The sequence below is a fragment of the Humulus lupulus genome, chromosome 2, assembly GCF_963169125.1.
Source record: "Humulus lupulus chromosome 2, drHumLupu1.1, whole genome shotgun sequence".
Taxonomy (NCBI): Eukaryota; Viridiplantae; Streptophyta; class Magnoliopsida; order Rosales; family Cannabaceae; genus Humulus; species Humulus lupulus.
The window spans coordinates 19,626,320-19,640,408 of NC_084794.1; the positions used below are offsets into that span (position 1 = coordinate 19,626,320).

Consider the following 14,089-nt stretch of genomic DNA (forward strand, 5'->3'; position numbering starts at 1 on the left):
AATTATTTTCAATATGGGTCGAAGCTCTTTAATCTATTAACCCTAAAAAGTAAAAACCCAATCTTATTTCCATCTAACTTTCTTTCTCCTCTTCATCTTCTCAGTCGCTCACCTCTCCCTCACTCTCTTTCTCTCTCTCTCTCTGAACATTCGGGGCTGGGGAAAAATGGCCAGGGCTCAGGACGAGGGTTTGGAGCTGGGGACGAAGGGCGCGGGGGCTGGGGATGAGGGTTCGAATTGGGGATGAATGGTGCGGGGACGAGAGTCTAGGGCTGGGGACGAAGGGCGCGGGGACTTGGGTCTGGGGACAATGGGCTCGCGGACGAAGGTTTGGGGTCGGGGATGAAGGGCGTGGGGAGGAGTCTAGGGACGATGGGATCGAGGACAAAGGATTGAGGCTGGGGATGAGGGGTGCGAGAACTTGGGGTTGAGGACGATGGGCTCGGGGATGAAGTTTTGGGCCGGGGACGAAGGGCGCGGGGATGAGTGGCTAAGGACGATGGGCTCAGGGACAAAGGATTGGGGCTGAGGACGAGGGGCGCAGGGACTTGGGGCTATGGACGATGGGCTCGGGGATGAAGGGCGCGGGGACGGTGGCTAGGGATGATGGGCTTGGGGACGAGGGACGGCGGGTTGAGGAGGAGGGGATCGAGAACGAAGGGTTGGAATTGGAACTTGGAAGGGGACCATTCCTCAACTTGTGATTTTTCTTCAAGAACCTTGCTCTGGTACCACTTTGTTGAAAATTAAGCTGAATTTGGGAGAGAACTTGAATACTTTGTTGAAAACTAAGGTTGATATGAGAGATAATATTATGATGGAACAGACTTTTTAATAGAACTCAACTTGTGTTTTTGGCTTAATGCAAAATGGTGGAACTACTTCTTTATTTATAGGACTCTATGGACCTTTATAGAAACACAATTAAATTGTTAGCTAGTAGATTATTCTAGATAATTCTCATCTACTAACTAAGAAATGAAAGTTCTAGAATACTAAAGACTCTACAACCTCTAGTAAATACATCCTCTAGTAAATACATGAACATTCTAAAAACTCTAGTAAATACATGAAGATACTAGAAACTATAGTAAATACATGGAAGCTCTAGAAACTTTAAATTCATGAAAATTCTAGACACTAATCATAATAAATCAAGTTTAATATTTCAACACCCCCCCCCCCCCCCCTTAAACTTGATTTGTGACTCCAAGAATGCTTCGTAACTTGGCGAACATTTCTCCCTTGAGTAACTTGGTGAAGATGTCAGTCGCTTGATCTTGAGACTTCACATACTCCAACCTCACTTCTTTTCTTCCAATGCATTCCCGTATGTAATGATAACGTGTGTCAATGTGCTTGCTTCTTTTGTGAAAGACATGATTTTTTGCTAGTGCTAGTGTTGATTTGCTGCCAACACGAATCAGGCTCTTTTTGTGGCACATTCAAATCATTCAGCAAGTTTCTTAGTCAAATAGCATGGAAAACACATGAAGTTGCAGCAACATATTCAGCTTCACAAGTTGATAGCGTGATGATTGGTTGCTTCTTTGGCAGCCAAGTAAAAGCAGTGTTTCCCATGAAAACACAAATTCGGTGGTGCTTTTTCTTGGATCCACTCCAATCGCTATCACTATATCCAACTATCTCATAATTGTTTGAAGTTGAATAAAACAAGCCATAGTTGTACCTTTGATGTACCGAAGTATTCTCTTTGCAGTCTTGAAATGAGTTGTTGTTGGATCTTCCATATAACGACAAATGTAATATAGTAAATATATGGAAACTCTAGAAACTTTAAATTCATGAAAATTCTAGAAACTAACCATAATAAATCAAGTGTAATATTTCAAAAAGTATATATAACCACCTTGCATAACCATTCTATACACTACTACAAAAAGGTCATTTTGCGTCAATCAAACGTATCAATCAACAGAGTTAACTGACGCTGTTGACCATATCTAGGCATTTGCTTCAGTTGGAAACTGACACAAAAAATTGATCAATAGCGTCACAAATCATACTGGCGCTATTTATTCCTCTCATTTGCGTCAGTGCCTAACTGACACAAATTTTTAAATTAGCGTCAGTTACAAACTGACACAAACTAATTAATAAAATTTATTTAAGTCAGTTAGGAAATGACGCTAAAGTCATTTTTTTATAAAAAAAATCCAATTATTTTCAATATGGGCTGAAGCCCTTTATTAACCCTAAAAAGTAAAAAACCAATCTTATTTCCATCTAACTCTCTTTCTCCTCTTCATCTTCTCAGGCGCTCACCTCTCCCTCACTCTCTTTCTCTCTCTCTTTGAACATTCGGGGCTGGGAAAAAATGGCCAGGGCTCAGGAACAGGGACGAGGAGCTCAGGACGAGGGGCTCGGGATGAGGGTTTGGAGTTGGGGACGAAGGGCACGGGTACTTGGAGCTGGGGACGATGGGCTCGGGGATGAGGGTTTGGGGATGGGGACGAATGGTGGGAGGAGGCTGGGGACGAGGGGCGCGGGGACGAGGGGCTGGCGACGAAGGGTGCAAGGATGAGTGGCTAGGGACAATGGACTCGGGGACGAAGGATTGGGGCGTGGGGACTTGGGGCTAGGGATGATGGGCTCAGGGACGAAGGATTGGGGATGGGGACGCGGGACAGCGGGTTGAGGAGGAGGGGATCGGGGACGAAGTGTTGGGGTTGGTAAGTTTGTTTGCTCTCTCTTTTTTTGTTTGCAGGTGGTTCTTTGACTATGAGATTGTGTGCTAATTTTTTTTTTACTATATAATGATTGGGATATTGTTTGGTGATTTTTTCTCTCATTCTTGTTTTATTGCTGAAGTTTTGGATGTATGGTATATAAATATATTACTTTGTTTATAAATATGTATATTGTTATTATATATGGGTGCTTGGTAATTCATACTTATTTGTTGCAGGTTGCAATGGAGGAGATGTTCTTGGTGGCTGTGGTGTCTTAGTGGAGATATGCCTTTGTGTTGAATACGTTTGCAAATATTTGTGTGTGTTTTTTTTTTAATTTTTGTATAAGAACACAATATATTTTTTCGTATCAAAGTTTGTAAATAATGTGATTAAATGGATATGCATCTTTGTTAAAATCTAAATTTCTGAATATGTAGTTTTGTACCAATTTGGGTTTTATTTCTTATTTGCAAATATAATATAAATTGGGTAATAAATCTGCTTGCTAGCATTTTTAAAAAAAATATATACATTATTAGTGTCAGTGTCTAACTATCACAAACGTGGCATTTGTGGCAGTTAAGCACTAACGCAAATGTCAAGCGTTTGTGTCAGTGGAAAACTGCCACAAATTCCACGTTTGTGATAGTTGGACATTGTCGCAATTGTCAAGAAAATTTGCATCACGAAATTCCGCGTCATTTTTAAAACTGACGCAAAAATCAATTGTTGCAGTGACACATTACTATTTTTGTAGTACAGTGACAATAGATACATATTAATTAACATTTGTTCCTACCTTAATTACTGTCCTGGTTTTGGTCACACTCTTATCACATGGGCCAGACAAGCATATATCTTTTCAGCTAAAACTAATAGAAACTATTAAACCTTAATAATAATAATAATAATAATAATAAAAAAGCAATATTAGTCAACAAGAGAGAGTAAGAGAGAAAATATAGGAAAGAATATCTCCATGCTCCACTATTTATTCCCCAGTCTCTCTACTCTGATAAGTTTAAATACACAGTCTGTGTTTATAGAGTGGCCATGGGTGAATTTAATTGCACCAGCCTGATATTACTTTACCCTACTATTTTTCTCATCCTCCTCTTCTCTGCAATAAATCACCATTATTCCAGCTTGGTCTTTGATCTTCCATCTCTTTTACAGTCCGATGATCAGCCGCCGGAGTCCGGCGGACCCGGCCACATTACCATCGGCCCTTTTGTTGACGATAAGAAAGAAATTCTGAACACCAGTACTGTTGTAATTAACACTACTGTAAGTAAATAATAAAGTTTCTCGCTTATGATCATTTTTTTAAAATATCTGAAAATTTATCATGGATGTTTAATTAGTTTATGATTACGTTGATTTAACTTAGGTTACACAGATGAAAAGGAAAAATATTGATAAATATGAGAAAATGGAAGCGGGTTTGGCGAGAGCTAGAGCTGCAATAAGAAAAGCAGCTCGAACAAGAACATATACATCTTACAAGGAAGAGAGTTTTGTCCCAAGAGGAGCCGCTTACCTCAACCCTTATGCCTTCCATCAGTTAAGATTTTTTTTTTTTTTTTTTCCAGATTACTACATTTTGCTTCTAAATTTTTCTGCAGTAATATTAGCCCATATTTTGAATTTGAAATAGACTTCTCACAAATGTTCAAACTAGTTAAGCATTTTCTAGTCTAAAATTTCTATACATGCATTAATTGTGTAGCATACCTTAACTTTTCTTGTATCTATGATATTATAGGTTTGGAAGTTTGTGAATTAAATTGTTTCTAAATTTGTACGTACTGCGTTTGGTTTGGTTTGGTTTGGCTGCAGAACTAGGAAGTATAATTATAAAAAATTTGTTAATCATCAAAGTCAAAAAGAGATAGATATAGCTTATGAAAGTGTTGTGTTTAAATGGGCCGGTGTAGATTGAGTTTTGAAACAGTTGGTACAAGCATAAATGAGGTATATAAACCAGCATTGCAGCATGTGTCATGCATGGGGTGTGGAAATTTTCACATTGGATTTGGACTACCCCAATATTTGTACCATTTTCTTTTTCGATTGAAATGTTGGGATTTCATTAACTATTATTTGTACTTGGTTATGGATCAGTTCTATAAAAGACTAGGGATATCACACGCATAATGTCCTTCTTTCGGTTCCTCTAGTGCGGAATTTTATATACTTTTATGCTATATATTTTAGGTACAAAGAAAGAAAGAAAAAAAGATAAGGGAAATATGAATAATGAGAATAATAGAAAATCAAAAAAATTAGAAGTATATATATACAACGTGTATATGATGAATCTCATCAGGTACAACCACTTCCTGAATATCAGATAACAAATAACAAAATATAGATAAATATTGTTACAAGTAATTTTGATATTTAGTGTTACACGTGTATATTTATTTTGCATAGATCCATTCTATAATTTTTAATATATATATATATATACATAATATAAAAGTAAAAAATTAGATAAATTCAAATATATATATAAATGCATGTAGATACATATTTTATTAATTAATAATGTCGTAATTTTGGTCAGGAGCCACATTGAAATGGAAAAGAGATTCCGAGTGTGGTCATACGAGGAAGGAGACCGGCCAATCTTTCACATGGGGCCGATGAATGATATATACGCCACAGAAGGGAGCGTCATCAATGAATTTGAGGGCCAGACAAGCCTATTTTCAGCTCACAATCCCGACGAGGCCCTTGCTTTTCTCATTCCTGTCAGTGTCGTTTCCATTGTAGAATACGTTTACAGACCCTATCACAACTATTCGCGAATAAGGCTTCAAAGCATTGTAGAAGATTACATTGACATCGTCTCCAACAGATATCCTTACTGGAACAGAACCAAGGGAGCTGACCACTTTATGGCAGCTTGTCATGATTGGGTACGTACGTCATATTTAATATATATATATATATCGTTTCTTAAACACTACATAACAATCGAGTCTTAACTATTTTATATTCATTCGATCTATTCAGGCACCTGATGTTTCAAAAGGTCACAGGCCTGATCTTTTCAAGCATTTCATTAGAGTGCTTTGCAATGCCAATTCTTCTGAGGGTTTCGAACCAATCCGAGATGTCTCCTTACCTGAAATCAACCTCGGTAAAGGCGTAAGAGGTTTACCGGACCCTGGCTTTATTCAACCGCCAAATAACCGTTCCACGCTAGCCTTCTTCGCCGGCGGTTCTCATGGTTTTGTGAGAAAAGAGCTGTTCAAGCATTGGAAAGAAAAAGACGAGGAGATTCGAGTCCACGAATACCTACCGAAAACCCTAAACTACAAAGAGCTGATGGGCAAAAGCAAGTTCTGCTTGTGCCCCAGTGGGTATGAAGTTGCTAGCCCTAGAGTGGTGGAGTCCATATACTCAGGGTGTGTGCCAGTGATAATTTCTCCTGACTATGTTCTACCCTTCAGCGATGTTCTTAATTGGAGTATGTTTTCAGTGCATGTACCGTTTGAAAAGATTTCGGAGATAAAGACCATTTTGAAAGGAATTTCTGTTGACAAGTATTTGGCAATGCAACGAAGAGTTATTCAAGTACAACCACATTTTGTTCACAACAGTCCAGCTAAACCGTTTGATTTTATGCATATGATTATGCACTCTGTTTGGCTTAGGAGACTTAACGTGAGGTTGTAGCTTGGTTTTAGCCTTAATTCATGTACTCTATATATAATTAATGTATCATTCTAATTAATTAATTATCTATATACGGATGTGAATGTGATGACGTATACATAAGCCTTTTTTATATTATTTTACCAATATTTTCAAAAGTTACCTTTAAAAGATATTTGCTTAAATTTTCAGAAGTTACTTTTAAAAACAGAATATTGCTATTGTGCCTAACATCCCATAACATAAAATGTAGCAAAAATTTAAACAAAAAAATATATATTTTGAATTAGAGTATATATCTAAATATATAGGGCTTGTTTGGTAAAATATTTATTTTTAAATTTTTTAAACACAAAAATGAAAATATTATTTTATTTTTGTTTCTTTATTTTTAAAAATAAAAATATGTTTGGTAACTATTTTTATTTTTTGTTTTTAGAAACAAAAAATAATAAATGCGTTTGATAATTTTTATTTTTATTTTTTGTTTAATAATATGATGTGTTGATTTGAAGAAGAAAAGAAAAAAAAATAAAAATCTGTTTAAAACAAATTTGAAAGTGAAAAAATTCTATTTTCAAAATTTAATAAATTTTAATTAAAATTTAAAAAAATAATAAATAAAAATAAAAATACCAAACACATGTTTGATTGTCAGAATTTTAATTAATTAAATAAAAATATATTATTTTAAGTGTTACCGAACAACATTCCATAGTAATTACAATAAATTAAACTTTTACTTCATTTGATATCAATTGCGCCCATATTAGTACCTTTGTACATGAAATAAATATCTCTATACTTCTTTGTCTTTCTCTATTTTGAGAGAATAAAAAAATAATTAAAATTGACTTAAATAATAAGCTCCTAGCTATGCAAGTCCAACATTAAGCCTCCTAAGCCATATAGAATGAAGTAACATATGAAACACGTCGAATCTCTCCGCCGGCTGGTTCAGCACAAAATGCCTCCTCACAGTCTTTAACCCTTCCTTAAGTCTTTGATACTTTTCCTCCGAAACCGAACTCAATATCTCCTTCAACTTAGGAATATCTGAAATCTCGACGTTGATCGAAAACTCGTCCCATTTAAGGACATCACTGAACGGCAGAACATAGCTATCGGACAAGATCACCGGCACGCAACCGGCATAGATGGCCTCGACAACTCTGGGGCTGGCCACTTCGTATCCGCTTGGGCAGAGACAGAACTTGGATTTTAGCATGAAGGAGTGGTAGTCACCCACGCCATTAGGGAGATACTCGTGGACTTGCATATCGTCGTCTCGGCCTTTCCAATGCTGTAAGAGGATGGGTCGGATTGTGCCGTGGAGGCCTCCGGCAAAGAAGGCTAAGTGAGAACGAGTGGCATTTTCCGGTGGAGAGTGGAGTTCCGGAGGGATTTCGCCGGTTAGGAGGTGGATTTCCGGTAGGCTTACGTCCTTTTGTGGGTTGAAGCTTTCGGAGGAGTTGGCGTTACATAAGACCCGAATGGATGTGTTGTAAACGAATGGGTTGCCTTCTGATGCATGGGGACCCTGCAATTGCATGCATATAAATATTATTATTATAAAAATATTCTATAATATTAGAATAAGGAAAGAAAATAATACAAACACAAAGCAACATCATATACAAGTGGAATCCAAGGTTTTGTTTTAACTTTCTAATAACAATTTTAAAGTGTTGTTATTCGTTTACCCTTTTCATTTCAATTAATTACAACTACAGGACAATACTTTACCAAACCAAGATATATTGAAGGCAAATCCGGTTTAGCTTTTGAGCATTGTTATTTTGTCACCTGTAGTGTCTAAAACTATATATATATATATATATATTTGTGATCAGTTCCATATATTTTAATTTAAGGGAAACTCATATTAAATTATACCAGTTGGAGTACTATACATCAATATTTGGGAATGCCACTTAGCCATATCCATAGTGTTAAGTGTAGACGTCTAAAAATATATGAGCTATAAATAACAATCCCATATATATAATATTAAAAAGATGCACGTGAAACTACATGATTTAAATATTAATTGAAACATATAAATATACAAACACAACTAACCAGCTACATCATGAATAGGGCATTAATAATCAACTTTCTATACACTTTTTTTCGTGGGGATAAATTGAAACGTAATGACAGAAAGTAGAGATTGCACTGAAACAGCATTATTATATTCAACCATATATGAGCATGCCAAAAAAGCTGTGAAGAAAACGGAAAAGGAAAGACAAAAAGCTGAAATGGAGAGAAAAAGAGAGAGATATATAGAAGAGTAGTCTGAACAGAACACTCACCCAATCATGACAAGCAACCATGAAATGGTCGGCACCGTTGGTCCTATTCCAAAATGGGTATCGAGCAGAAATGAGGTTGACATAATCGGCTACGTAGCGCCTGAGGGGATTTTGGTCGTGAGAGTTGGGCTTGTATAGGTACTTGACCATCCATGTAACGCTGAAGGGCATGAAATAAACGTGAGCCTGCTCGCCGTCTATTGTTCGGAACCTCTTCGCACCGTTTTCCATTTCGTCTATGAATCTCCCTTCAATGGCGTATATGTTCTTGCATGGTCCGTCGTGTGAGATTGGAAGCTCTCCTTCTTTGTACACATACACTTTGAATCTCTTTTCCATTTCAATATAACTCCTGCAAAATAAGTTAATTAACAGATCGAGGATAAGATTACCAATATATATACATATATGTAAATCTTGTTATATCAGTATAATCAAGTTATTATGGAATGAGAAACTAATATTGCAAACCAAGATTTCATCATATTTGATTACTTTTCATACTGGCATAACAATAAATATTTTTTTTCAAGGCCCGGGCCGATTTGAATAATGTTATATATAAGATAAAAGAAAAATGATGATAGTTTATTAATATTACAATTTTTTAGCTTATGAAACAATCTATTTAAAGGCACAAGCCATATATATAGGAGTAAAAAAAAAGAGAAGATGTAGTATCATAATTGTTAGCTTCCTTTTCATTATTGCTATGACAAAGTTCTAATAATAATAGAGTATAATACTTCTCAATAAATTCATGATTAAAATTTGCTACCTGTGGTGTTAATAATATTTCTAGAGCAGTCTAATTAGTAATCTCGGTGATGATAAGCAAAAAAAATTAATTGTTTTTTTTTTAAAACCCTTTATTACGCTCGAGATAAATAACTTAATTAAATTTCAATATAAAAATACATATACGAAGAAAAAAAATTTGGCCCATGGATGAAATTATGGACCGCCCTAGTTAGCTAGTAATATACGATAATAAGTGGAATACTGCTTTTTCAAAAGTCATCGAGTGAAAACTTCAGAAGAACTTGTGAGTGGGAAATACGCACATTGCGTCACATTCAAGAAACAATACCTGAATTTACAAAACACTTTGCATTGGCGATGACTTGTAAATAAAGTCGTCTCTGATCATTTTTATTTTTCCATTATTTCTTATACTTTTATTTTATTAAAAGAAAAAATGCTTACTGATAAAATGCTTCCGGGTTACGATAAACGACACCGTTGGGGACATAGTCGGTGTCGTTTCTCGCTATCAAGATGTTCCGACTCGAACCTGCTCTCCGAATCACAGCCCGCGCCGCAGCCAGTCCTCGTTCCAAAATCTGACGTTTATCACTTTGAGTCCAGATTTTTCTCTGTCGCATTATTAATTAAAGTCGGTTAAGCATTAAAAACAACAAGACTAATTAAGAGTTAATTAACGAAATAATAATAATAATAAGAGAATTACTTTTATGGTTTGGTTCTTGAATCCATTATTAGCGTGAAAACCCTCGCTAGCGTTGGAGCCAGTAGTAGAAGCAACAGGTCGGACATGAACATGATGATCACCACCGCCACCGTCATCAGATTCAGATTCAGAGCCAATTACGGAGTTTCTACGAAGATGGTGAGCGAGATTAGGGACTGTGTATATCAAATTATTATCAAGACTACCACGCTGGCTCGTTATCCATGGCTGAATCGTGGAAGAGATGACCCAAACAGACATGCTCATAAAAAGAAGACATATCGAAGCCAATACTAATAGAAAAACAATGAATCGACCGAGGACACGGCTACGGATACGACTATTGCTATTCCCCATTCGATTTAAGTTTTTTCACAGTCTCTTTATTTGAATTTGTGTAGTGTTTGTTTACTATGTATTTATCATGAAGAAGGAGAAGAAGAAGAATAGAGAGAGAGAAGGTTGCGGAATGAAGTGGTAATTGTGAAGAAAGAACTGGATATTTATAAGCAGGGGAGTCTTGAATTTAAGCGGAAAAATTAGTGAAGACGCCCTTGTGATATTACCTATTTAACCCTGATCAGCTGTCTAAATTTGAATAGGAATATAAAATCTACTTCAAAAGAAAAACTTTTATTTTTTCGAATGAATAACATCAAATAATAATATAAATTAATATCTAATATAAATATCCAAATATAAATTCAAATACTCAAATTCATATGTATGTATTAACGATTTTTATTAGGTTTAACGTTTTTAAAATTAATTAAAAATAAATATATATTAATTATATCAATATATATTCAAATATAATAATACATAATATAACACTACATATTTAATAATTATATTAATATAAATATTTTTTTAATTGAATATTTTTGTAGCAAATATCTATTTAGTTTGATATTTTCGTCTACGTGTTACAATCGAATTTAACATTAACAGTATTAATAATTGTACTAAATTGTACCAAAATACTCTCACAGCTCAAAAAAAAAAAAAATTTAGTACTTCCGCAAATATCCGTTTGATTAAACCCATAACAACCCACGTACAATAAAAAAATACACAAAAGAGACGCTAACGAAGACTTGAATCTTCCCAACAACACAATGACGATCTGCTAGTTGGAATCTGATCCCTTAATCTCTCCATCTATGTCCCCTACTTTTGGTACCCATTCTCAATACATATCTTAATCGATCAATATCTCGTCTCTCATTCTCAACCCGATTTTTTTTTTCATTTTATTTAATCTTAATTAAAAGTAATTTATTTTATTTACTTATTTATACTGTTTTTTTTAGTCGTATTTTGTTTCATTTTATTTTTTAAAAAAAGTGTGACTATTTTTCCCTATCATTTCTTAAAATTAATTTAAAAATTTAAATATAAAAATTAATATAAATATTTAAAAAAAAATAGAACCTTTAGTTACCTATATATGTAATCTCACATGTGTAGTGTTTGTGTAATTTATGTGTGTATGCATCATTTCATATATTTGAATTGATAGTATATTTTTTCTGGTTTAGTCATTGAGAATTTACTTAGAATTGTTTTGCATCGCTTTTTGAAAAATAATTTTAATTTAAAAAAAAAATCAAAAGCACAAAAATATATACAAACTAGATGGTAAGCGCATGACTATAAGTATACAGTAGGTAACGTGCACTTAACTCTACAAACAGAAAAGAAAAACCTTAAATCTCAAATCAAATTTTGGTTATTGACTGACATTTTCTCTCATTAACCAAGGACCGCTTGCCCATTAGGAACAATTTTTTCTTTTTTGCCCCACAATTAAATGAATAGACACTACTATAAATATAGGTTTTTTCTGTACTTTTTTTTCAGCTTTAAATAAAAACCGCAAAGAAAAAGTTCCTACGAGTCTAAAATACCATTTTATTGCAATTTTTAAAAAATACAATCTAAACTTCAAAGATGGGGGAGGCAAAGACTTTTCTCCGCAGTTTTATAGAAAAAACCGCGAAGAAAAGTCTCACTTACCCTACAAGACAAACCTGAGCCTCATTTTCCTTTTTATTTTTCATTTCACAGAGACGAAGAAAGGAACAACGCAACCTTCATCCCCAACCACGGTAAGGTCTATTTTCACTATTTTTCGTTGTTTTTTTGCCATTTTCTTGCATATAAAAATAAAGAAATATTGAGTGGGTTTAATGAGATTTTAATGTATGTTTATAGGGTGGTTTTCAAGATTTTTTATAATGTTTTTGAACATTTGTGGATGATTAGAAGACATTTTTATTGTTCAAAATATGTATTGATCACTAAAACTTGATTTTTTTTTAATATTTCGGATTTTGGATATTTTTTATATTATTTACCTAATTTATTTGTATTTTAATAATGTTAATATTAATTATGTTATATCTTTAAAATGTATTGTATTTTACTTAATTTTTATATTATAATATTATTTTTTACATAATTTTTTTTATTATTTACATAATGAATTTTTTAATTAGATAATAATTTAATAAATTAGGTTATTATTATAAAATATTGAAAATATATATAATCGGAATTGAATAATTGAAAATAATTGTATATAATCGAAATTGAATTATTGAAAAAAATTGTATATAATCATAATTGAATTATTATATATATAATTAGTAATTAAAATTAATTTTAAAAAAAAGCTTTTTCTGCAGTTGTATTAAAGAAACCGCGGGGAAATAAAACATTTCTCTGCGGTGGTGTTGAAAAAACCGCGAAGAAAGATGTTCATCTTTCTCTGCGGTTTATTTAACACAACCGCAGAGAATAGTAATATTTCTCTGCGGTTTTTTCAACACAACCGCAGAAGAAAGATGTTGCTTTTCTCCATGGTTTTCGCAATACTTTTCTCGGCGGTCGAATATACTGCGCTTTACAATACTCTAAAAAACCGCAGTGTATTAAGTAGAAAAATCACAGAGAAAAACCTTTTTTTGTAACAGTGAAATTAGACTAGAAAAAGACTACCACGAAAGGTAGCTCCCCTAGAGAAACCATGTCAATGGTTGTTGAATGATAAGAATAGGGAGATTTCATCTAAAATCTAATTGGTGATTAATGAAGTTACTCATATTTTTATTAATGATTTAATATTCTTACACTTGTTCCATGTGGGATACTATATTCCAATATCCCCCCTCAAGATGGTGGCTATTTTTTGCTCACCAATCTTTAATCAAGACAATTGAGATCCACATAGTGCAAAAAGGCAATTGAGATCCAAAAAGCAAGTTAAGTCGCACGAGATCCGCATAGTGCAAACAGACACCTGAGATAAAAAAAAGTAGGTGGGCTGAGAAATGTCACTTGTAATCTGGTGATTCAAGATTAGTGAGTAAAAAATAGTCACCATCTTGAGGGGGATAATAGAGTATAGTGTACCACATGGAACAAATGTAAGAATATTGAGTCATTAAGAAGAACACGGGTAACTTCACTAATCACCAATTTATTTTTAGATGGAACCCCATGATTCTTGTCATGGTAATATTGGATTACAGTGTCCCACATGGAATAAGTATAAGAATATTGAGTCATTACTAAGAACATGGGTAACTCCACTACCATTACTAAGAATATGGGTAACTCCACTAATTACCAATTGGTTTTTAGATGAAATCCCATAATTCTTATCATAGAACAACCTGATCATTTAGCAATGGCATTAGCTTGACCATTTAAACTCTAAGAATATAATCTTTTTTAGATGAACTCTAGGAATATAATCATTCTTGCAAAATTGATAAAGGTTTATAAAGACAATCGTTCAGTCTGGGATCGACACTGTGACAGTCAGTATCCCATGATCCATAGGGGGAAAGACTGGGTAAAGCTGTGCAATCCTACATCGCCTGGGGAAGGTCAAGTGTGATGATTCTAAGGCTGTGTAGGTATGGGACTAC

The 14,089-nt window shown here is 34.3% G+C and overlaps 2 protein-coding genes across 2 annotated transcripts; one reads left to right on the forward strand and one right to left on the reverse strand.

Annotated features, from left to right (window-relative positions):
- Window positions 1-3,744: 3,744 nt before the first annotated feature.
- LOC133814002 (probable glycosyltransferase At5g11130) lies at window positions 3,745-6,399 on the forward strand. Its single transcript, XM_062247026.1, has 4 exons — window positions 3,745-3,983; window positions 4,087-4,259; window positions 5,266-5,620; window positions 5,718-6,399. The coding sequence occupies exons 1-4, from the start codon at window positions 3,750-3,752 to the stop codon at window positions 6,381-6,383; spliced, it is 1,428 nt and encodes a 475-aa protein (XP_062103010.1). The 5' UTR covers window positions 3,745-3,749; the 3' UTR covers window positions 6,384-6,399.
- Window positions 6,400-7,080: 681 nt separating this feature from the next.
- LOC133817428 (probable glycosyltransferase At5g25310) lies at window positions 7,081-10,606 on the reverse strand. The gene is made up of 4 exons (XM_062249942.1): window positions 10,152-10,606; window positions 9,887-10,056; window positions 8,681-9,032; window positions 7,081-7,902 (listed from the first exon to the last, which is right to left on the reverse strand). Exons 1-4 carry the CDS (start codon window positions 10,506-10,508, stop codon window positions 7,237-7,239), a joined length of 1,545 nt encoding a protein of 514 aa, XP_062105926.1. The 5' UTR covers window positions 10,509-10,606; the 3' UTR covers window positions 7,081-7,236.
- Between the last annotated feature and the right edge of the window lie 3,483 nt (window positions 10,607-14,089).